Consider the following 24975-nt stretch of genomic DNA (forward strand, 5'->3'; position numbering starts at 1 on the left):
CCTGCATTTCAGTGAAAATGAACACACTCGATCCAACCTTATGTCATCTGTGTACCTGCACACCTAGATTCCTCTGCATATCAATACTCCTAAAGGTTCTGCCATTCACTGTATAATTTCTATCTGTACTTTACCTTCCAAAATTCATCACCTTACATTTGTCCAGATTAAACTCCATCTGCCATTTTTCTGCCCATGCCTCCAACTGATCTATATCCTGTTGTAAGGAGGTGTATTTGGTGGGCTGGCATAGGCACAGATATTGAAAATCTGGTCAAACAATGCAAAACCTGCCAGGAAACCCAGAAGGCTAACCAGCAGCCTCAATGCACCATGGGAATAGCCAGGAAGACCCTGTGTTTGAGTACATGCAGGTTTTGCAGGTCCATTTAATCCTTATTGATGCTCATTCAAAATGGATCAGGGTGTGCTGAATGGCCTCCACCATCTCTTAAATCACTAGAAAACTCTGCCAATCTTTTAGTATGCATAGTCATTGTGAAATCCTTACAACAAGCAGTGAAGCCCACTTACCAGCAGGATGTTTCAAACCTTTATGAAGACAAACAGGGTAAGGCGCATCCACTTGGCACCTTACCATCCATCCTTAAATGGTCTGGCTGAGTGGGCAGTTCAAGTATTTGCATGAGAAAGCAACTGCAGAATCTTTGGAAATGAAACTTGCATGCTTCCTCTTCAACTATAGGACAATGCCGCATATGAGGACGGGAAAAGCGAAGGCAGAACTATTAATAAGTCAACACCCTCGCCTGACTTTCCTGAACTTGGGCGACAAGATTGAATAAAAACAAGATGCCCCCCAATGAAAGCTGCCACAATGGGTATGGGCCAGACAGAGATTTTAAACCAGCAGATACAGTCCAGTAAGGAACTTTGAATATGGCTTTCCATTGAATCCGAGGGTTGTCCTTTAAAAAAGTGGAAACTATTTCATTGTTGGTAAAGACCAGGGAGAAGGCCACAAAAAAACAAGTAGACCACCTCTGTTGGCATAAACCCTATACAGGGGCTTTGTGGCACTGCGGTATTGTCCAACCTCTGTGTCAGGAAACCCAGGTTCAATTTGTTCAATTCCACTCTCCCTGCTACAATAAAGGCTTTGAGAAACTTGAAAGGATACAAAAAAGATTTGCAAGGCTGTTGCAGGGTGGGCAGATTTGAGCTCCAGGGAGAAGCTGAATATTCTGGGGTTATTTCCCCTGGAGCATCAGAGGCTGAGGGGTGACCTTATCGAAGTTTATAAAACTATGAGGGGCATGGCTAGGGTGAATAGTCAAGGTCTTTTCCCCAGGTTAGGGGTGTCCAAAGTTAGAGGACAGAGGTTTAAGATGAGGGAGCAAGATTTAAAAGGAACCTAGGGTGGTACAATTACAACATTTAAATGGGTAAATGAATAAGAAGGATTTAGAGGGATATGGCAAATTGGAATAGATTAATTTAGGATATCGAAATGTGGGCGGCACGGTGGCACAGATGTGCACTGCTGCCTCACAGCGCCAGAGATCCGGGTTCAATTCCTGCCTCCGGCGACTGACTGTGTGGAGTTTGCACGTTCTCCCCGTGTCTGCGTGGGTTTCCTCCGGGTGCTCCGGTTTCCTCCCACAGTCCAAAGATGTGCAGGTGAGGTGAATTGGCCATGCTAAATTGGCCGTAGTGTTAGGTAAGGGGTAAATGTAGGGGTATGGGTGGGTTGCGCTTCGGCGGGTCGGTGTGGACTTGTTGGGCCGAAGGGTCTGTTTCCACACTGTAAGTAATCTAATCTAATCTGGTTGGCCTGGACGAGTTGGGTTGAAAGGTGTTGCTTCTGTGTTGTATGTTTCTATGACTCTAAATCCCGTTTGCTCCAGAGCTGTGTAAAACATTTCTGGATTAGTGGTGCTGGAAGAGCACAGCAGTTCAGGCAGCATCCAAGGAGCTTCGAAATCGACGTTTCGGGCAAAAGCCCTTCATCAGGAATAAAGCTATGAAGGGCTTTTGCCTGAAACGTCGATTTCGAAGCTCCTCGGATGCTGCCTGAACTGCTGTGCTCTTCCAGCACCACTAATCCAGAATCTGGTTTCCAGCATCTGCAGTCATTGTTTTTACCTCTAAAACATTTCTGAACAAGTTGATTTGAGGAAAAAGCAGAACCAGTATATAAAAGACACATCCAAGGATGCATCTGCAGAAGTGTCTGCCCTGGGCTAGGATAGGTCCTTGTGTGTTGTAAGTTGTGACTCTTATTTTGATGTTCAACAATAAATGATGTTCCTTTCCAGTGAGTTTTACTGAGTTATTGCAGACTGAATGGCTGGCTTTTGCTCCTGTCTTATGGTGTTACTTTGTACCCGTTTGATACAATGGAGCTGCTTGCTCAGTCATTTCAGAATGAACCATATTGCTGTGGAACAAAAACAGAAGGTCTGGAAGTATCTGTGAAGAGAAATCAGAGTTGACATTTTGGGTCCAGTGACCCTTCCTCATATTACTGTGGATCTGGAGTCACATGTGGTTCCTCCTCCCTCTCCCTTGACTTGAGTACACCAGATGAATTTTCACTGCACGTTACAATGGTTTCATGATCACCATCACTCAGACTACATTTTAATTCATGCTTTCTTAAATGAGGTCAAATTCCACGAGTTGCCAAGGTGAGAATTGAACTCATATGCCACAGGCATTCTCCTGAGTCTCTGGATTACCATGCCAGCGATCCTCTAGCTCTAAAGATATCCATGTTTTGTTGTACAGACACAATTTAATATCTGCAATATTATTACTTGTAATCTGTAAGATAGAAACTGCACCTTTCAAATGTGAGTCCTGTTTGATTGTGGGATCTGAGGAAGAGTCCAAGCTGCAACCATCACGCCCCCTAATGGTCCAGTTTAATACACCATGCTGAACTGGGCGCACATGCGCTGTGCCTGCAGCAAGCCTTCCCCAGAAGTCTCTGCAGCACCGGGTCCATTTTGGTAACACATATATGACGCTGTTGTTCCGTATATTTTTACCGTTTTTGTTGCGATAAATATTGCAGTTTCATCGATTTTCCGTATTTTGGTCGTTTTGAGAAAATAAAAGATGTGGCTTCGCTCTCATGTGGCTCGAGCGGATGGCTGGTTCGCCTCTGCGTATTTAGTCAGCGAGCGCTGAGCTTCGGCCTGACCCTACGCCGTCTGGACGTGTAGCTGCGGTGAAGCGCGCACGAGCCTGCAACCGTTTTCCTTTCCATCGAACGTTGGCAGTAGCAGCGGGAGAAGGGGGAGGGGGAGTTTAAACCAGAAAGCCGTTAGGCACGCGCTGTCCCCTCACCACCCCCTCTCCTTAACTCACCACACACACTTGCCCTCCCATTGACCATCTCCCCTCCACTTCCCCCATACCCATCCCCCCACCCCCTCCACTCACTACCCTCCCCTTCCACCTCTCACGCCTCACCACCCCTCACCCCACCTTCACTCAACACCCTACCCCTCCCCTGACTACCATTCTCTACCCCCTCACGCCCCAACTCCCCCTCCATTCAACCCATTCCCCACTCCTCACCTCCCCCACCCCCCCTGCACATTCATCGCCCTCCCCTTCAACTCACCACCCTCCCCCTCCACTCACCGCCTGCTCTCCCTCTGTTTGCTCCTTGCTTGCTCACTGCCTTGCCCACCAGCTCACTCCCCATTCCTGCACCGCCCTCCTCCCCTTCACTCACCACCCTCCCCCACCAGCCCCCCTTTTCACCTTTCCCTGCTCCCTCACCACATTCTCCATCCCCCCCAACACACTCTCCTCTCCACCCACCCACTCTTCTCCTCTTCCCCCCCCCCAATTCCCCCGTTTTCCTTGCCCTTCCTCAACACCCCACCATGCTCTCCTTCCCCCATCCCAGCACTGTGAAGCAGCAGTGCTAACCACTGAGCCCATCCCATCGTCTCCTCTGTCTTCAGCCCTGCATCTCTCCTCTACCTCAACACCCACCCCCCATCCCGTCCAGGCATTCCTTTTTGCAACCTTCCCCTCTGACCTCTCCACTCCACAATGTTTGCCCCCACTTCCCCACAACCATTCCTTCCACCAACCCCCCCCCCCCCCCCCCCAATGTGCTGGAGCGTAAATGAATAGGTGGATAGAATAGACAAATATGTGTTCAAAAAGGGTAGGAGAGACAACCCTGGTAATTACAGACCAGTGAGTCTCACTTCAGTTGTTGGTAAAGTGTTGGAAAAGGTTATAAGAGATAGGATTTATAACCATCTAGAAAAGAATAATCTGGTCAGGGACAGCACGGTTTTGTGAAGGGTAGGTTGTGCCTAATGAATCTTATTGAGTTTTTTGACAAAGTGACCAAGCAGGAAGATGAGAGTAAACAGGTTGATGTGGTGTATATGGATTTCAGCAAGGTGTTCGATCAGGTTCCCCACAGTAGGCTATTATACCAAATGTGGAGGAATGGGATTGTGGGCGATATAGCAGTGTGGATCAGTAATTGGCTTGCTGAAAGAAAACAGAGGGTTGTAGTTGATGGAACATGTTCATCTTGGTGTCCAGTTACTAGCTGTGTACCGCAAGGGTCAGTGTTGGGTCCACTGTTGTTCGTCATTTTTATAAATGACCTGGATGAGGGCTTAGAAGGGTTGGTTAGTAAATTTGCGAACGACACTAAGGTCGGTGGAGTTGTGGATAGTGACAAAGGATATAGTAGGTCACAGAGAGACATAGCTCGGACGCAGAGCTGGGCTGAGAGGTGGCAAATGGAGGTTAATGTGGACAAGTGTGAAATGATACACTTTGGACGGAGCAATCGGAATGCAAAGTACTGGGCTAATGATAAGATTCTTGGGAGTGCAGATGAGCAGAGAGATCTCGGTGTCCATGTACGCAGATCCTTGAAAGTTGCCACCCAGATTGACAGGGTTGTTAAGAAGGCATACAGTGTTTTGGCCTTTATTAATAGAGGGATTGAGTTCCAGAACCATGAGGTTATGCTGCAGCTGTACAAAGCTCTGGTGCAACCACACTTGGAGTATTGTGTACAGTTCTGGTCCCCACATTATAAAAAGGATGTGGAAGCTTTGGAAAGGGTGCAGAAGAGATTTACTCGGATGTTGCCTGGTATGGAAGGAATGTCTTATGAGGAAAGGCTGAGGGCCTTGAGGCTGTTCTCTATAGAGAGAAGAAGGTTGAGAGGTGATTTAATCGAGACATACAAGATAATCAGAGGGTTAGATAGGATAGACAGGGAGAGCCTTTTTCCAAGTATGGGGACGGCAAACACTAGGGGACACAACTTTAAAGTGAGGGGAGATAGGTATAAGACAGATGTCAGAGCTAGTTTCTTTACTCGGAGAGTAGTAAGGGTATGGAATGCTTTGCCTGCAACGGGAGTAGATTCGCCAAGTTTAAGTGCATTTAAATCGTTATTGGACAGGCATATGGACGTACATGGAATAGTGTAGGTGGGATGGGCTACTGCTCCTCGGATGCTGCCTGAAATGTTGTGCTCTTCCAGCACCACTAATCCAGAATCTGGTTTCCAGCATCTGCAGTCATTGTTTTTACCTTCAGATTAGTATGACAGGGCGGCGCAACATCGAGGGCTGAAGGGCCTGTACTGCGCTGTAATGTTCTATGTGGCTGAAGGGTTGGAGCGGCACGTAAGGTCTTAAGATTGCTTAATCAGTGACTTTGTTTCTGTTCAAGCCTGACATGCTACATCCCAACTAGAACTAGATGAACATCCTTGCAAGAAGTTTGCTGGTGTGGCTGGTGGGGATTTAACCTAATTTGGCATAGGCTGTGGGATGTGGAGTGGAGGTTCAGTTGGGTGGTTTACAGACAAGTTTGGAAGAAAAATCAGTCTATTAGGCAATGTGAAGTCAAGGCATAAGTGAGCATCACAAAGCTCAGTGGCACATATTCTAGTGCAAGTAGTCTTGTAAATGAGATAAGTGATTTGAGGGTCGTGACTGATTAATTTTTTATTGTTGCATGTACTGAGATATAGTAAGAAGTGCTTTGTTAATATACAGGCAGATAATACCAAAGTGCATTATGGTAGCAGAACAGTGCAGAATATGGTTCTTCGATCCTCAACTGAGGCCGTATGAGTAGAAATAAAAAAAAAGTGGGTTGATCACCTGATTGGGGTTGAAGTTTTTAAAAAAAATAAGCAAGTCTCAAGAGAGATGTAAGCGTTATGGGGGATTTCTCAGTATTATCTGGGATGGCTAAAATATGTACGGCTTGGAGAGGGTGGGATTCTTAGTGGGTCCAGGAGAGCTTTTAAGCCAGGATGTCGAATGTTGGAGAAGAACTTATGCCTTGACTGGTGCAGAACTTATTTTTAGGGAATGAATCAGAAGGAGATGATATACGTCACATTGCAGGAGTTTTTGGTGATAATAACCATAACTGAATTAGATTTAAGATATAGATAAGAACAAAGATATCCTGAAAATCAAGCTCTGAATTGGGGGAAGGCTAATTTTAAAAAGACAAGACAAGGTCTGGCTGAAGTGAACTGGGAGCAGCAACTTGCAGGGAAATCCCCATCACAGCAGTGCAAAACTTTCAGAACGGTATAGTCAAAGTGCAGAGCTAATATTTTCCCGTAAAGTTCAAGGGTTTAAGTAACAATTCTGGAGAACACTGGATGCCAAGGGATGCTTATAGATTCTGAAGGCTCAAAACTGTGATGCTGCAGAGGAGTGTAGAGACTGAAAGGATTGTTTACAAGGGAAATGAGAACAAAGAGTGGACGTGAAAAAGCATTGTTGAGAAACATGAAGGAAAATCCACAAGTGTTTTATAAATATGTTGGGGGCAGGTCAATGTCCAAAGAAATAATGTGCTCTTTCGGGACTATGTGCAGTGTGTGTATGGAGCTGAATTACATTGCTGAGGTTTTAAATTTGTACTTGGCGTCTATTTTACTGGAGGGAAGCCTGTTTGTTGAGCATGTTAATAACCCAAATATGAATGTAAGAGGTATGATCAGTAAAGTTTGCAGATGACACAACGACTGGTGGTGGGATAAATTGTGAAGAAGAAAACTTTAGTCTATAGAATAATAGACAAGTTGGTTAGATGTGTTGAGGGGGACAAATGGACTTTAATCCTGAAAAATGTGAAATATTGCATTTTGGAAGGGCTAATAATGCAAGGGCATATATATTGAGCAGAAAAGCCCCTAGGAAAGAGAGACGTGCAGAAGGATCTTGGTATGCACGCATACCAGTCCTTTGAGTAGCAGGACAGATAAAGTGCTCAAGGCAAATGGTAGAACTTGCTTCACTGGTCAAGGGATAGAGTTCAAGAGTGAAGAGATGATGCTGGAACTGTAAAAGACCATAATGAGAATATTGTTTGCAGTTTTGGAATCCACGTTATAGGAGGGATGTGATGGTACTAGAGAGGGGGCAGAGAAGGTTTACCAGGATATTGCTTGGGCCGCAGAGTTTCAGTTCTGAAAAGAGATTGGACGGACTGGGATTTTCCTTAGAGCATGGGCGCTTGAGAGGGAATATGACTGAGATGTATAAAATTATGAGGGGCATAGATAGGGTAGGCAGGAAGAAATTGTTTGCCTTGAATGGAGGAATCAATGAGCAGGGTACAATGTTTGCAAGAGATGTGAGGAAAGATATTTTCACCTGCAAGGTGGTGTGAATTTGGAACTCGGTGTTTGTAAGAGTGGTGGATGCAGAACCTTTAGGAAATATCTCCATGTGCAATTGCAATGCCTCGACAATGAGCCAAGTGCAGGAAAGTGGAAGCAGTTAACTTCGCCAAAACTGGGGAATTGTGTGCGATTCTCATTGCCTCAGGACAGGAAGGTTATGATCACAGTAGACAGCATGCAGAAGAGATTGACCAAAATGTTCAGCTGTGAAGAGAGACTGGCTGGAATGGAATTGTTTCCTACAGAGCTCAGGGGTAATTGGAGGAGCAAAGACAGGCTAGATGGAGAGAAATGTTTCCTCTTAAGAGAGGATTGAGTAACCAGTGACCACAGTTGTAAGGGCAGGAGGTTTAGAGGGCATTTGAGAAAGAACTGTTCACCAGAGGGGAGTGGTAGAGGCAGGAATCCTCAAGACATCTAACAACAATTTAGATTGAAATGCTGGAGCATTAAAGGTTACAGACCTAATGCCATAAAATGAGAGTAGAATGGATGCATATTTGACAGTCGCAGCTAGAATTGGTTGAAGGGTCTCGTTCATGCTGCACTTTCTTAGCCTGTATGATCCTGAGTAAATGAATTGCAGGTTGACAAGCTGATGTACTCGTTCCTGGAATTGTTATAAGTTGTTGTTAATGAAGTAGTTAATACATTGGTATTAATTTTTTAAAAAAACTCCGGAATCAGGAAAGGTTCTGTTGGACTGGAAAGTAGCAGCAAAAAACCTTTATCCAAGAAGGGAGCTAGGTAGCAGGATGCTATAGATCTGAAATTTTGGAGATTTGTAGCTCAGATCAGGTTGTAAGTTTGCTCGCTGAGCTGGTAGGTTTGATCTCAGATGTTTCATTATCATGTGAGGTAACATCATCAATGAGCCTCCAGTGAAACGTTGGTGTTTTGTCCTGCTTGCTATTTATCTGTTGTGACTATAGATCTGTTAGCTTGATGCCTGATATGGGGTGTAAGTCAATTTAATTGTATACTTCGAAAACTTTGGTCATGAGGAGGCGTCAGCATAATTTTGTCAATGGGAAATCACATTTAATCAACTTACTGAAGCTCTGAAGGAGATACGTACTGTGGGTTAAGAGGAGTCTGTATTTAACGTAGATTTCAAGAAGGCATTTGATCAGGTCCGCATCCAAAGTTGTTGTGAAAAATGAGAACTTGTGGTGTTGGGGCAAGATATTAGCATGGAAAGAAAGATAAGCAAACATTATGCATAAGTAGATCTTTGTCTGATTGCAGGATGTGCTGAGTGAGGTCTTGTATGGGTTTGTGTTGTGCTTTCCACAATTTACATCTGTTACTTAGATGAGGAAAATGAAGACATAGCTAAATTTGCAGGCAGCACCTAGATGGGTAGGAAATGATGTTGTGAAGAAGACAAGGAATTTGCAGAGGAGTACAGGCTGAGTGAGTAGACAAATACAGCAAATTTTGTTTTTCTGGCAGCTCATGAACTGGCACTCTGAATAAATTAGTGAAAATTGTGCACCAGAAATACCAGATGTTTACTGTATTATCACAGTCTCCACTATGTCTGAGTAGTCAGTTGAGGGTACTGGTGAGAAGGCTCTCTGTTGGTAAGTTTTATTTAAGGCACATTTGCACTATGACTTGTGACTTATGCTGTTAGTAAAATGTAAGAGTGATGTGTATACTTGCATACGTTTCTGTTACTTAGTGTGCTTTTACATTGATTATGGGGACCTGTTGATCACCCAGTGCACTGCTGGTCTCATGTGTGTCAGTTACTAAAACGTTTGCTGTATCTGGCAATGACATAATATGTGAGAAAATGCAAAATTGTTCACTTGACAGTGGAAGAAAAAAAGTAGGGTATGACATAAACAAGAACTACAGGATTCTCAACTGCACATGGATTTAGGTGTTCTGCAGTGCAAGTCTCAAGAAGTTTGTAATCAGCAAGGTGATTGGAATGCTATCCTTTTATTTCAAAAAGAATTGAACGCAAAAGTGAGGATGCCAAGCTTTACTTGTATAACGCATTCATGAAACCACATCTGGCTGCCCACATCTGGGGGATAGAGATGGGGATCTGCTTGGAGTTGGTCGGGTGGCACTCAGCTAAAACCCTTAATCATACATTTTATTATTGCAAGATTTGAATATTTGTGTACTCTGGCTGATCTTTGCATTCTATCTTCCAAAAACTAAAGGTAACCTTAAAGTCCACTTCCTGTCTAACTCAGGCGAAGTCCAATTAACATCACCCTGGGCTTGCAGAGTTAAATTGACTCATGTTGAGCATTACCTTAGTTTTAAAATTTTCATTTTTGTTTTTCAATCCCTGTCTAGACAATAGAAGCTGAATATTATTTAAATAGAGAAGGATTCCTGAAAATTCCATTGCAGCAATTTAGGCCTACTTGTACGTAAATCACAAAATTTTAGCATGCAAGCTCAGCAGGTTGATAGGGAAGGCGAATGGAACATTGGTTACTAATTCGAAGGCAATGAAGTATCAAAGTATGGAAGTCTTGCTAATGTTGTGCAATGCACTAGTCAAATTACAGCTGGAATACTGTGAACAGTTTTGGTTCTTATATCTGAGGAAAGATGCACTGACATTGGAGAAAGTCCAGAGAAGCTTCACTAGTTTGATCCTGAGTGTAGAGGGACTGTGTAATGAGGAGAGATTGAGTAGTTAGGCCTGTACTTACTGGAGTTGAGAAGAATGAGTGGAGGCCATTATTGAAACGAAAACTATTCTTACGGGACTTGGCAGTAGATGTAGAAAAGTTGTTCCCCCTAGTGGGCAGTCTCTGACCAGAGGGTATAATCACCAAATAAGAGGTCACACATTTAAGACAAGATGAGGAGGAATCAGATCATTCATGATCTTGGTGACTGGTGGAGCAGACTCAAAATGTGGAAAGACCTTCTGCTTCTGTTCCTTGTAGTCCATGCTGTGCCCCATCCCTTTCTTTGTAATCTCTTCCAGCCCTTCAAGGTACTCCTCGAATTCTGACCTCTTGCACATCTTGGCTTTTAATTGCTCTCCTATCAACAAATTTTGTTTGGAATTCTTATGTTAAACATGTTTGTCTTTATTCCTTCAACATACTCCTTAAAACTGTTAAAAATCTCTCAACACCAGTTAATAGTTCAACAGGTTTATTTGGAAGCACTAGCTTTCGGAGCGCTGCTCCTTCATTAAGTGGTTGTGGAGTATGAAGGAGCGGCGCTTCGAAAGCTAGTGCTTCCAAATAAACCTGTTGTGATTTTTAACTTTGTACACCCCAATCCAACACCGGCATCTCCAAATCCTTAAAACTGACACCCTAGACAAATATTTGGTCATCACTCCTAATTCCTTGCATTGTATGGTGTTTGATATTATATTGTATCACAGTTGTGAAGCATCTTGGGTTGTTCACTCTGTAAAAGACAAACTGGTGGATATTTTCTGATTGTGGGCTGCAAACTGGAATATGTGAATCTATGGTGAGATGATCAGGTTCTTATGTATTGTAAACTGACCCTGCTCCCTGCCCCAAATCTTTTAAGTCATTAACGTTTGAGTCATTGTATATCAGGGCAAAAAAATAAAGGTTAAATATTTATGTCCCTGTAAAAAGAAGAAAAATTCACCAAGGAATTTTTGGAAGGAGAATTTCATTGAATAGAAATTAATAAAACTGAGGAAGATGTGGAGAGTGAGGAACATGTTTGTTACAGTTAGCTGACTAAATATGTTCACTGTCTTTTCCTTTGCTCCAACAGGAGTGATTTCCAGATCACCTTTCCAAATCTGGACTTGATCAAACTTTAAGGATACCTGTTGAAACCAAATTCTGTATCTATCTCCCAGAAAGGAGATTATCATCTACCATCTTTTTGGATAACTAGTGGACGGATTATATGACATCAAGAGGTGGGGTGAACATCTTTTTGAATGTTTTTGACATATTATAAAATAACTATTGTATTGTAAGTTTTTGGATATTTATGGATAAAGGCAAGAATGGAACTCTGATAAAGGTGCTAAATTAGAGAAAGGCCAGCTGCAACCGAATTAGGCAAGAATTGGAGAATGTGAATTGGGAGTGGCTGTTTGAGCATAAATCCACATCTGACATGTGGAAGTCTTTTAAGGACCAGTTGATTAGAGTGCAGTACAGGCATGCTCCTGTGAAAATGAAGGACAGGGATGGCAGGATTCAGGAACCTTGGATGCAGGAGAAATTATTAGCTTGGTGAAACGAAAAGGAAGCATACCAAAGCACTGGTAACTAAAAACAGACAACATTCTTGAACACAGGGAAAGTAGGACAAAGCTCAAATGAAGAGTTATTAGGGCTAAAAAGGTATATGAAATGCCGTAGTGAGCAGGGCATTGTATACTTAAATTATGACCAAGAGGATATCTGGGAAAAGAGTAGGTCCACTCAAGGTTAAAGGATGGAGGTTATGTATGGAGCCAGAGAAAATGGGTGAGATCCTTAATGAGTACTTTACATTGGTATTCACCAAAAAGTGGAATGTGAGGGACGTTGAGGAGAGGGAAGGATGTGTGAATGCTTCTGGGCAGGTCAACAGAATGAGAAAGGAAGTGTTGGGTATTGTAAAATTCACTAAGGTAGTCAAGTCCCTTGGGCCAGACGGGATCTATCCCATGATACTGTAGGAGGGAAGGAGGAAATGGCTGGGGTCTTAATAGGTATTGTTGTATCCTCTTAGGCCTCAGGTGAGGTTTCAGAGGAATGGGCAATGGCCAGTGTTGTTCCTTTGTTTAAAAAGGGAAACTGATCGTCCAGGTGATTACAGACTGGTGAACCTGTTGTCAGTGGTAGGGAAGCTGTTAGAGAAGATTGAGAGACAGGATTTGGCTGTAAGCTTGCTTGCTGAGCTGGTAGATTGGTTCTCTGATGTTACGTCACCATGTTAGGTCACATCATCTGTGAGCCTCCGATAACGTGCTTGTGTTCTGTCCTGCTTGTTATTTATCTGTCTTGGTCTGTAATGGTGGGTGATATCACTTCTGGTTCTTTTTCTGAGAGGTTGGTAAATGGGGTCCAAATCAATATTCTTGTTAATGGAGTTCTGGTTTGAATGCCAGACCTCTCGGAATTCCTGTGCATGTCTTTGTTTAGCCTGCCTCAGGATAGATGTATTGTCCCAGTCAAACTAGTATTGGGCTTCATCTGTTTGTATGCATACTAGTGATAGTTCGTCATGTCTTTTGGTGGCTAGTTGATGCTCATGTACCCTGGTTGCTACTTTCCTGTCCGTCTGTCCAGTGGAATGTTTGTTGCAGTCCTTGCAGGGTATTTTGTATATAATGTTCATCCAATACACATGGTAATGCCTCGAGGCCAGGCATTCTGACCAGAATTCCATTAACAAACACATCGATTTGGGCCCCATATACCAACCTCTCAGAAAAATAATCAGAAGTGATATCACCCACGACAACAAACCAAGGTAGATAAATAGGTGAAAGTGAGGATTGCAGATACTGGAGAGTAGAGTCGCGAGTATGGTGCTGGAAAAGCACAGCAGGTCAGGCAGCATCTGAGGAGCAGGAAAATGAACATTTCTGGCAAGAGCCCTTCATCAGGAATTCCTTCCTGATGAAGGACCTTTGCCCAAAACATCAATTTTCCTGTTCCTCAGATGCTGCCTGACCTGTGCTTTTCCAGCATCACACACTCAAGTCAGATAAATAGTGAGCGTGATAGAACACCAGCACTTCATTGAAGGCTCACTGATGATGTTACCTAGCATGGTGCTGAAGCGTCTGAGAACAAATCTGCCAACTAAGTGAACAAACTTAAAATCTGATCCACAACCTGAGTACAAATCTCCAAAAATCGAAACACCTATGGGTGCAATATGCTCAAATTAGCCTGAAGATGGGAAACCACAATGCCATCTGATTGAGTGCCACCCGCCAACAACTGTACTTCCTACAAGAATGCTTCAGGAAACAGGTATTACCTCCAAACAGACCCCACCACCATGGATATATTTCCCTCCCCTCCCCTATCAGCGTTCCGGAAAGACCACTCCCTCTGCGACTCCCTCGTCAGGTCCACACCCCCCACCAACCCAACCTCCACTCCTGGCACCTTCCCCTGCAACTGCAAGAAATGCAAAACTTGCTCCCACACCTGCCCCCTCACTTCCTTCCAAGGCCCCAAGGGATCCTTTCATATCCGTCACAAATTCACCTGCACCTCCACACACATCATTTACTGCACCCGATGTGGCCTCCTCTACACTGGGAAGACAGGCCACCTACTTGCGGAACGTTTCACAGAACACTTTTGGGACACCCGCACCAACCACCCCATGGCTGAACACTTTAACTCCCCCTCCCACTCCGCCAAGGACATGCAGGTCCTTGGCCTCCCCCATCGCCAGACCATGGCAACACGACGCCTGGAGGAAGAGCACCTCATCTTCCGCCTAGGAACCCTCCAACCACACGGGATGAATCCAGATTTCTTCAGCTTCCTCATTTCCCCTCCCCCCACCTTATTTCCGTCCCAACCCTCGGACTCAGCACCGCCTTCTTGACCTGCAATCTTCTTCCCGACCTCTCCGCCCCCACCTCCTCTCCGGCTTATCGCCCTCACCTTGACCTCCTTCCACCTATCGCATTCCCAACGCCCCTCCCCCAAGTCCCTCCTCCCTACCTTTTATCTCAGCCTGCTTGGCACACCTTCCTCATTCCTGAAGAAGGGCTCATGCCCGAAACGTCGATTCTCCTGCTCCTTGGATGTTGCCTGACCTGCTGCGCTTTTCCAGCAACACATTTTTCAGTTCTGATCTCCAGCATCTGCAGTCCTCACTTTCTCCTATTGCCAAGATGTGTCAAATATAAACCATCTTTCAACACTCCACAAGCTAGAAGAACAGCAGAACAGAATGACTGCAGGATACTACAAGAAATGATAAATGACGCCTACAACCGACTCCATAAATTCAAATGAGAAATTTTGCGCCAAAAAAAGTCTGCATTAACGTGACTGACCATGAATGGACAAGTACGCTAGAACAAGTCATCAACACTAATAATAGCGGACCAACACTAACAATAGCGGACCAACACTAAACAATAGCGGACCAAAGAAAAGATGAGCCCTACAAGAAAATCTGGTGAAGCTTCTGAACAGCAATAACATGGACAGTTGAGATACTTGGACAAAGAACCTGTTGGGCTGACCACTCTCTCACAGAAAAAGCCACCCTAGTACAAGGCATGAACTTCAACCACAGGGAAGTGGACAAAAACGGTATCCTGGCAGCACTGGAATCCACCCTGAAAGATAACGGACTTAAGGAAGAAATCCAGCAAGCAGCAACATTAAGCAGAAAGAAAGAAGGGAATACCTCAACACACTGGAATGGAAAGCCGTGAAGGACTCAGAAAAGACAGAAATATCGTAAAGATCAGAGTGGTGCTGGAAATGCACAGCAGGTAAGGTAGCATCCGAGGAACAGGAAAATCAACATTTTGGGCAGGAGCCCTTCATCAGGAATATTGTAATCCTACCGGCAGACAAAGGGCGCATGACAGTCATCCTGAACAGAATACAAGACATCGCAAAATCAAACACACTATTGACAGATACAGATATCTACCAGCAGGTGGCGATGGACCAACTCCACAGCGAGAAAACTGTATTACAACAGCTCTGAGGAAACTTCACGAGACAAATGAAATTAAAAAGACAGATCTCCAAAGAATGAAACCTGAAAGATCCATCATCCACTGTTTGTATGGATTGCCAAAGGTACATAATCAAGGGGCCCCTCTCAGATTCATAGTCTCACTTTCTGGTACACCAACATACAGACTAGCAAAGAAACTGCAATGCAAACTGAAACACCTAGTTGATGACTCAAGTCTCTCCATCCTCTGCACCCAGGAATTCCTTAACATATCAAAGACATCAAGGTAGAATATGATGAGGTCATGGTTTACTTGCATGTGAAGGCCCTATTCACAATAAACATCACCTTGGCTAAAGAAACACTGGCCTCACTGCTAGACGAACCGAGGACGCAAACACCTTGACAGCAATACCTCGATCAGCGAGGACAGCATCCTCAAACAAATAGACCTGTGCTTCACTACCCACTTCACCTTCAGTGACAAGACCTCCAAACAAGTAATGGGGACGCCTATGGGATCACCAATATCAGGACTCTTCGCTGAAGCAGTTATGCAGAGGTTAGAATGAACAACCCTTCCCAAACTCCAGCCCAAGCTTTGGGTCTGCTATGTGAATGACATCTTTGTCATCATGAAACGCAACAAATTAGAAGAAACTCACAAACACACAAATAACATCCTTACTGGTATAAAGTTTACCAAAGAGGAAGAGAAGAAAAATGGACTCCCCTCCTAGATGTCACAGGGTGCAAAGCCAATGGAGAGCTGCAGACCAGCGTTTATAGGAAAGCCGTGCACACTGACCAGATACTCAACTGCAGGAGCAATCATGCAACACCCACAAACTGGGCTGCATCAGCATTATTTAAATTATTCACATTAATAAACAACACACTGCAGCACCCAGGCACGAAGAGCAGCCGAGGAAAAACACCAGCACAACGTATTTGGGAAAACGGGTACCTGATAAACACAGTCCACCGATTCCAACGCCAAAAACAAGAATACACAAGACGCCCAGAAACTCTAGGCATATAGTAAAGACATCATGGGGATGACGACCAGACTATTCCGACCCCTCGGCCTCATGGTAGCCCACTGCACTGAAGTGGCTCCTGATGAGTTTAAAGGATCCCGTCCCAACGACCAACAGAACCGCCATCATATATGAAATACTCTGCAAGGACTGCAACAAACATTACATTGGGCAGACAGGCAGGAAACTAGCCACCAGAATACATTAGCACCAACAAGTCAGCAAAAGACATGACCAACTATCACTTGTCATTGATACACATAGATGAAGGGGCGACAGGCGAAACAACAACATGCATGGGAATTCCTCAGGGCCTGGCATTCAACCAGAACTCCATTAACAAACTTATCGATTTGGACCCCGTTTACCAACCTCTCAGAAAAAGAACCTGAAGTGATATCACCCACCACAATAGACCAAGCTTCATCAGAGGTTCACAACATCTGAGAACAAATCTACAAGTGCAGCAAGCAAAATTAGAATCTGAACCACAACCTGAAGTACAAATCTTCTCAAATCGCAGACAGGATTTATTCACCTTTGGTAGCGAATGGACTTTATAGTCATAGGCAGCATGGGTTTGTTCAGGGAAGGTAGTACCGTACCAATATGTTTGAGTTTCTTGAGATGACGAGAATGATTGTTGAGGGCAGGGCAGTGAATAATGTCCATATGGACTTTAGTAAGGCATTTGATAAGGTACCTCATGGCAGGCTGGTAGAGAAGGTAGAGTCTCATGGGATCTGTGATGAATTGGCTAGAAGGATGCAAAACTGGCTTGGTCATAGAAATGATGTGGAGGTGCCGGTGCTAGACTGATGTGGATAAAGTCAAAATCACACTATACTAGGCTATAGTCCAGCAGGTTTATTTGGAAGTGCTAGCTCTGAGTGCTGCTCCTGCATCAGGTTGTTGTAGAGCAGGATCATAAGACACAGAATTAATAGCAAAAGGTCAGAGTCATGCATGCAACTAATAAGATATATTGAAAAAAAAACCCAGATTGTTGTTACATTTTTGATCTTTTAGAATGGGTTGCAGGTTTCAATAGACAGTAGACAATAGATGCAGGAGTAGGCCATTCTGCCCTTCGAGCCTGCACCACCATTCATTATGATCATGGCTGATCATCCTCAATCAGAATCCTGTTCCTGCCTTATCTCCATAACCCTTGATTCCACTATCCTTGAGAGCTCTATCCAACTCTTTCTTAAACGAATCCAGAGACTGGGCCTCCACTGCCTTCTGGGGCAGAGCATTCCACACACCCACCACTCTCTGGGTGAAGAAGTTTCTCCTCATCTCTGTCCTAAATGGCCTACCCTTTATTTTTAAGCTGTGTCCTCTGGTTCGGGACTCACCCATCAGCGGAAACATGTTTCCTGCCTCCAGAGTGTCCAATCCTTTAATAATCTTATACGTCTCAATTAGATCCCCTCTCAGTCTTCTAAACTCAAGGGTATACAAGCCCAGTTGCTCCAATCTTTCAACATAAAATAGTCCGTTTCAGTTCGTTAATATGTAAATCCTAGAACTACTTTTAAGTCACATTCTTGAGATAACGTAAGGTTTAGCACACACATCTCCATCCAGGACGGGCACCTCAGTACTTCACTCTCCCGCAAGCCCACAGAAAACCTCACAATACTGTACTTCCACCCTAAACATACTAAAACAGCCATCCCCTACAGACAAGCCCTGTGCATATACAGGATCTGTTCAGATGAGGAGGAACACGATGGACATACGGAGGTGCTGAAGGACGTCCTCATAGGAACAGGGTACGATGCTCAACTCATTGATCTCCAGTTCCGACGTGCCACAGCGAGAAACCATAATGACCCCCTGAGGAGACAGACACAGGATGCGACTGATAGGGTGTCCTTTGTTGTCCAATACGTCCTAGGAGAAAAGAAACTACACTGTTGTTTGCAGCCTGCAATACGTTATCAATCAAGATGAGGCCCTTTTCAGGACCATCCCTATGGCTCCACTTCTCACCTTTAAACGACCACCAAACCTTAAACAGACGATTGTTTGCAGCAAACTGCCCAGCTTTCAGGGCAACGTTGGCCACCACGCCATACAACCCTGTCATGGTGACCACTGCATGATATGTCTGTGTCGACATGGATATGACCATTATGTGTGGAGACACCACCCACCCTGTACACAGCAAGTACTCTTGACTTGGCCAGCATCGTCTATCTCGTAGGCTGTTGGCAAGGTACGTTGGCAAGACCAAGCAAATGCTACGACAGTGGATGAATGGAAACAGTGTAACAATTGCCAGACAAGGATGATTCCCCCCCCCCCTCCCCCCCCAAAAAGCTGAGGAACGCTTCACTGGTCAGGGTCATTTGGCCTTGATCTTTGGATGACCATCCTCCAAGGCGGACTTTGGGATACGCAGCAATGCTCAGTGGCTGAGCAGAGGCTGATAGCCAAGTTCAATACCCATGAGGAGGGTCTCAGCCAGAACTTTGGGTTCATGTCAGATTACAGGTGACCCCACTACACCACACACTCTTACTTGCATGCATACATACTATTACATAGGGTCTGCATAAGTGAGACAGTATCTCATACACATGCTCTCTGTCAGATGCATGCACACACGGCGCCCCCTGGCCCCCCAAAACACCGACAGGCACTTTCATGCGCTCGCATTCGCACTCTCCCCTACACACACGTACTCATTCTCTGCCCCTCACAAGCACATAAGTCTATGGGGTGAATTTGCATTTGCAGAATTGTAATTGCAGTTACATTCTATTTTATTTGAAAAGCACGCAATCTGCAGGCATCAATGCAGGCAGTTAATCCAAGTAACATTTTATAAAATCCTACTTTGGAAATACAACCAGTCTGACTCAAGATTGGGATGCAGACTGAATCTAACCTCACACCTTTAATACATTGTCTGAGCTGAGGTGCCACTTTTTAAAATAAAATCATAAGTTATCTTGGGAGGGTGACTGAAAAGAAGTTCTGGAATTTACATAGTAATGAACTGAAACCTGCAACCCATTCTAAATGATGAAAGACTTAATAGCAACCTAGAGTTTTTCAATATACCATATTAGTTGCATGCATGACATTGATCTTTTGCTGTAAATTCTGTGTTTTATGATCCTGCTCATACTTATGTGATGAAGGAACAGCGCTCTGAAAGATAGTATTTCCAAATAAACCTGTTGGATTATAACCTGGAATTGTGTTGTTTTTAACTTGGTCATAGAGTAGAGATGGAAGAGGGCTTTTTGGAATGGAGATCAGTAACTATTAGTGTTCCATAGGGGTTTGTGCTTTGTTGTTTGTAATCTAAATATCTGGAGGAAAATGTAGGCATTTTGATGACTGAATTTGCACATGACACCAAAGTTGGCAGAATTGCAAATAGTGGGGAGGATTGTTAAAGGATACAGTGGGATAGATTGCAGATTTGGGCAGTGAAATGACAGATGGAGTCTAATCTGGACAAATGCGAGGTGATGTATCTTGTAAGATGGAATTCAGATGTGAATTATACAGTAAATGACACAACTTTTAGGAATATTGACATAAGGAAGAATCTGGGCATACAGGTCCACAGGAGCGACAGAGGTGGGTGATATGTTCAAGCAGTTACACAGCACCTTGGCCTTGACTGACTGGGGCATCGAATGTAAACGTTGGCAAGTTATGTTACAGCTGTATACAACTTTAATCAGACCATGTTTAGAATATTACATGCAGTTCTGGAAGGTGCAAATAAGGTTGACCAGGAGGTTGCCTGGTCTTAGTTATGAGGAGAGGTTGGATAAACTCTCTTTTCACTGGAAAAACTGAGACTGCGAGGCAACCTGATAGAGGTCTGCAAAATTATGAGAGGCTTTTTCCTAGGGTGGACCGGTGAACTGCAAGAGGGCACAGATTCAAGGTGAAAGGGGTAAGGTTTAGGGGAGAAGTGCTGCAAAGATTTTTAATACAAAGGTTGTTGAGTGCTTGGAATGTACTGGCAGTGGAGGTGGTGATTGCCGGCAAATTCATACTGTTTGGGCATATCTTGTTATATATCTGAATGTTAGACAAACAGAGGGGTAGATACTGTGCGTGGGCAATAAATAGTGGGTCTAAGTAAGGATGAGGAATCAACACTGGCTTGGTGGGCTGAAAAGGCTTGTTCGTGTGCTGTGTTGTATTGCTACTTCAATAAGAGCCGAGGCCATGCAACTTAATTTATTAAGTATAGGGAGCAAATGAACCTTTGTTTCTTTAGACTTTGTTATTTCGGATTACTGCTTTAGCTTTTGAATAAGAATAAAATAATCAAGATGAAGAGGTTTTGACTGGGTTGGTAAATAAATACTCCTTGTCTGAATTTTTAATACAAGCTTTGCTTGCAAGTTTATTGGACATATAATTTGGCATTATAAGTGAACAGATATTGTCTGGCAACCGCACAGATAGATTTTAATTATGAAGATCAGAAGTTGCTATGATGAGTTGCTCCTCTTTGGGGTGGAGGGAATTCTTTAGAAATCACTTGACTTGAAATCTGCCAAGCAGCCTTGAATTTATCTTTATCAATGTAGAATTAAGAGCAGAAGCCTGCCACTCAGCCTTTGGGCCCAGCACACTCATTCAGTAAGACTTGCAATGATTTTAACCTCAATTCCATTATTGCTAACTCTTAATGACAACTTTACATTCCTTTGCTTATCAACCATCTGTCTCTGCCCTTGAAAATGTTCAAAGTATCTGCCTCTATTTCCCCCTTTGAGGAATAAAGTTCCAAAGACAACCAACCATCTGAGAGAAATAACTACTTCTTATCTCAGTCTTATGTGGGTGACCCTTATTTTCAAACAGGAAGGTCCTATTTCTGGATTCACCCACAGTGAAAGCATTTTATGTCTGTCCAGTCAAATCTTCTCAGGGGTCCTGTTTGTTTCAATCAAGATAGTTGTTGTAATGCTTGGATCCAATGGCATTTTCTGTTCAATCTTTCCTCAATCCAGGTATTAGTCTGGTAAAACCTTCTTTGAATTTTTTGCGGTGTATTTACATTTAAGTTCTAAACTGGCAGTGCATTCTATTCCAGATATGATCTCACTACTGCCATGTATAACTGAAACATGACTTATCTACTTTTGCATTTACTTCCCCTTAAAATGAATGGTAGCATTCTACTTGCTTTCCCAATTAGTTGGTGTACTTTCATATTAACCTTTTGCAGTTCATGAATTGGGGCATTCAGATCTCTCACCATTTAGGTAATTCTTTTATTCTTCCTCCACATTTTGCAACTTCATATTTTTTTTCCCAGATCTTTGCCTAATCACCTAACCTATCTATCTATTTTATAACTCCCTCATGTCTAGAATCATAGAATCCCTACAGTGTGGAAGCAGGTCCTTCAGCCCCACGGATCCACACTGACGTCCGAAGAGTGACCCAGACCCATTTCCATACCATGTTATCCTATATTTATCCTTGACTAATGCACCTAACCTATACATCCCCGAATCCTATGGGCAATTTAGCAAGGCTAATTCGTCTAACCTGCACATCTTTGGATTGTGGGAGGAAACCAGTGTCTCCCTGTAGACACAGGGAGAATGTGCAAACACCACAGAGATAGTTGCCCGAGGCTGGAATTGAAAACAGGTCCCTGGCGCTGTGAGACAGCAGTGCTAGCCACTGTGCCACCCTAACCTAGGTTTACTTTCATACCTAAGTCTACTTTCCTACCTAGCTTTGCATCGTTAGCAAATTTAACCATCATGCCTTTTGGTTCCTTAATTCAAATCATTTATAGAAATTGTGAATAGTTGAGACTCGAGTGCTTGTAACCATTGTTGTGCCTCAGGTATATTTTTTTATAACAGACCCAGTTATGGTCTGTTTGATGTTAGCTGTCAAAGGCTGTAGTGCTGGGAAAGCACAGCTGGTCAGGCAGCATCTGAGGAGCAGGGGAATTGACATTTCGAGCAGAGGCTCTTCATCAGGAATGAGGGGTGGTCCAAGGGGGTTGAGAGATAAATGGGAGGGGGCTGGGACTGGGGGAATGTAGCTGAGAATGCGAAGGGAGATGAAGTTGGGGGTGAAGGTGATAGGTCGGACAGGAGAGTAGAGTGGGTTGGTGGGAGGAAAGATAGTCAGGTCAAGAGGGCAGTCCCAAGTTGGATGGTTGGATCTAGGATAAGGTGGAGGGAAGGGAAATGAACAATCTGGTGAAATCCACATTGATTGTGGTTGAAGGGTCGGAAGGCAGAAGATGAGGTGTTCTTCCTCCAGGCGTCATGTGATAAGTGTTTGGTGGCGGGGGCAATCCAGGATCTGCACGTCATTGGTGGAGGGGGGGGGAGTAAAACTGTTCAGACGCGGGGGTGGTAAGGTTGTTTCGTGCATGTGTCCCAGAGATGTTCTCTGAAGCTGTGGTTTTCCAGCACTCTCTTCGACTCTGATGTCCAGGATGTGCAGTACTCACTTTCTCCCAGTTAATTATAATCTTATAATCTTCGAAGGATGTCTACCGTGAAGAAGTTCTTCTCCTCCCTCTGCAAGAATCTGAGTATTCTCCCGCTCCTTGGATGTTGCCTGACTGGCTGTGCTTTTCCAACATCACACTCTTCGACTCGGATCTCCAGCATCTGCAGTCCTCGCTTTCTCCCTTGCTGTTAGCTGGTCTGTCTCTCCATGGCAGTGTTGTCTCTGCACTATGAACTTTTATCTTCCACTGTATCCTTTAATGGCACCATAGGAAATGAAAAATGCCTTCTGGAAACGTACATATGGTACATCTTCTCGTTCCCCTTTATCCACAGAGTACGTGTTACTTCAAAGAGCTCAGATAGGGAATCATGTCTAAAAACTCATGAAACCATGTGAATCTGCCTGACTACCTTGAATTTATCTGAGTGTCCTGTTATGATGTAGTCAATGACCATGTTTTCTGAAAAAGAGTATTCTTAATGATTGTGGGTAACAGTTTTCTCATTTCTATCTTAATTAGACAATTATATTAAATTGTGAAACTGTAGCTCTGAGTTCTTGATTCTCACGCAAGCAGAAATAATATCTTGGCACTTACCCTGTCAAGCCTCAAAGAACAAAAAGAACAAAGAACGTTTACATCCCAGAAACAGGCCATTCGGCCCTCCAAGCCTGAGCTGATCCAAATCCACTGTCTAAACCTATCGTCCCAAGTCCTAAGCATCTGTATCCCTCTGCTCCCCACGTACTCTTGCATCTGTCCAGACGCATCTGAAATGAATCTACCATGCCTGTCTCAAATACCTCTGCTGGCAACGCATTCCAGGCACCTACCACCCTCTGTGTAGAGTACTTGGGACGTGTATTCCCCTTAAACTTTTCATCCCTCTCCTTGAAAGCGTGACCTCTCGTCATTGAATCCTTCACCCTGGGGAAAAAGCTTATCTCTATCTACCTGTCTATACCATTCATGATTTTGTACACCTCAATCAGGTTTCTCCCCGATCTCCTTTTTTTCTCAAGAAAACAAACCTAACCTACTCAACCTCTCTTCATAGCTAGCAAATTCTATACCAGGTAACATCCTCGTAAACCTTCTCTGCACCCTCACCAAAGCGTCCACATCCTTTTGGTTATGTAGCAACCAGAACTGTACGCAGTATTCTAAATGCGGCCAAACCAATGTCGTGTACAATTTTAACATGACCTGCCAGCTTTTATACTCAATACCCCGTCTGATGAAAGCAAACATACCAGATGCCTTCTTGACCACTCTATCCACCTGTGCAGCCTCCTTCAGAGTACAATGGACCTGAACTCCCAGATCTCTCTGCTCATCAATGTTTCCCAAGGCTCTTCCGTTTACTGTATAATTCGCTCTAAAATTATACTTCCCAAAATGCATCACTTCACATTTGCCTGGATTGAACTCCATCTGCCACTTCTCCGCCCAACTCTCCAGTCTATCTATATTCTCCTGTACCCTTTTGACAGTCTTTCTGCTACTCCAATCTTCGTGTCACCTGCAAACTTGCTGATCATACCAACAGTGCCCTCTTCCAGGTCATTTATGCATATTACAAACAGCAGTGGCCCCAGCACGGATCCCTGTAGAACACCACTGGTCACCTTTCTCCATTTTGAGAACCTCACTTCAACTACTACTCTGTCTGCTGTTGCTCAACCAGTTCTTTATCCATCTAGCTAGAAAACCCTGCACACCATGTGACTTCACTTTCACCATTAGTTTACCATGGGGAACCTTATCAAATGCCTTACTAAAGTCCAAAGATGTGCAGGCCAGGTGAATTGGACATGCTAAATTGCCCATAATGTTAGGTACATTAGTCAGAAGGAAATTGGACTGGGTGGGTTACTCTTCGGAGGATTGGTGTGGAGTTGTTGGGCTGAAGGGCCTGTTTCTACACTGTAGGGAATCTAATCTAAAAAAAATGACATCTACAGCCCATCATCCATCAACTTGGTCACTTCCTCAAAGAACTCTATTAAGTTGGTAAAGCATGATTTATCTGATACAAAACCATGTTGCCTATCACTGATAAGCCCATTCTTTCCCAAATATAAATAGTTCCTATCCCTCCGAAACTTCTCCAGCAACTTTCCCACCAG

The 24975-nt window shown here is 43.9% G+C and overlaps 1 protein-coding gene across 6 annotated transcripts in view; it reads left to right on the forward strand.

The window, feature by feature from the left end:
• Nucleotides 1-2958: 2958 nt before the first annotated feature.
• znf318 (zinc finger protein 318) overlaps nucleotides 2959-24975 on the forward strand; it is a 118501-nt gene continuing 96484 nt past the window's right edge. For 2 of the 6 annotated variants that reach the window (XM_087984487.1, XM_087984484.1), the window contains exons 1-3: nucleotides 6267-9264; nucleotides 9503-9611; nucleotides 11429-11579. Coding sequence is in view for 4 of the 6 variants with exons in the window: in XM_043687406.2 (XP_043543341.1) it covers nucleotides 23072-23091 (20 nt within the window). In the remaining 2 variants the exon portion in view is untranslated. Of the gene's footprint in view, nucleotides 2976-6266; nucleotides 9265-9296; nucleotides 9612-11428; nucleotides 11580-22877; nucleotides 23092-24975 lie in introns of those variants that run through there. The other 4 variants (XM_043687407.2, XM_043687406.2, XM_043687410.2 and 1 more) reach the window with 4 other exon arrangements.

This window comes from Chiloscyllium plagiosum, unplaced genomic scaffold (assembly GCF_037043375.1).
Source record: "Chiloscyllium plagiosum isolate Xiang-an unplaced genomic scaffold, Cpla_swu_hap1 HiC_scaffold_3, whole genome shotgun sequence".
Taxonomy (NCBI): Eukaryota; Metazoa; Chordata; class Chondrichthyes; order Orectolobiformes; family Hemiscylliidae; genus Chiloscyllium; species Chiloscyllium plagiosum.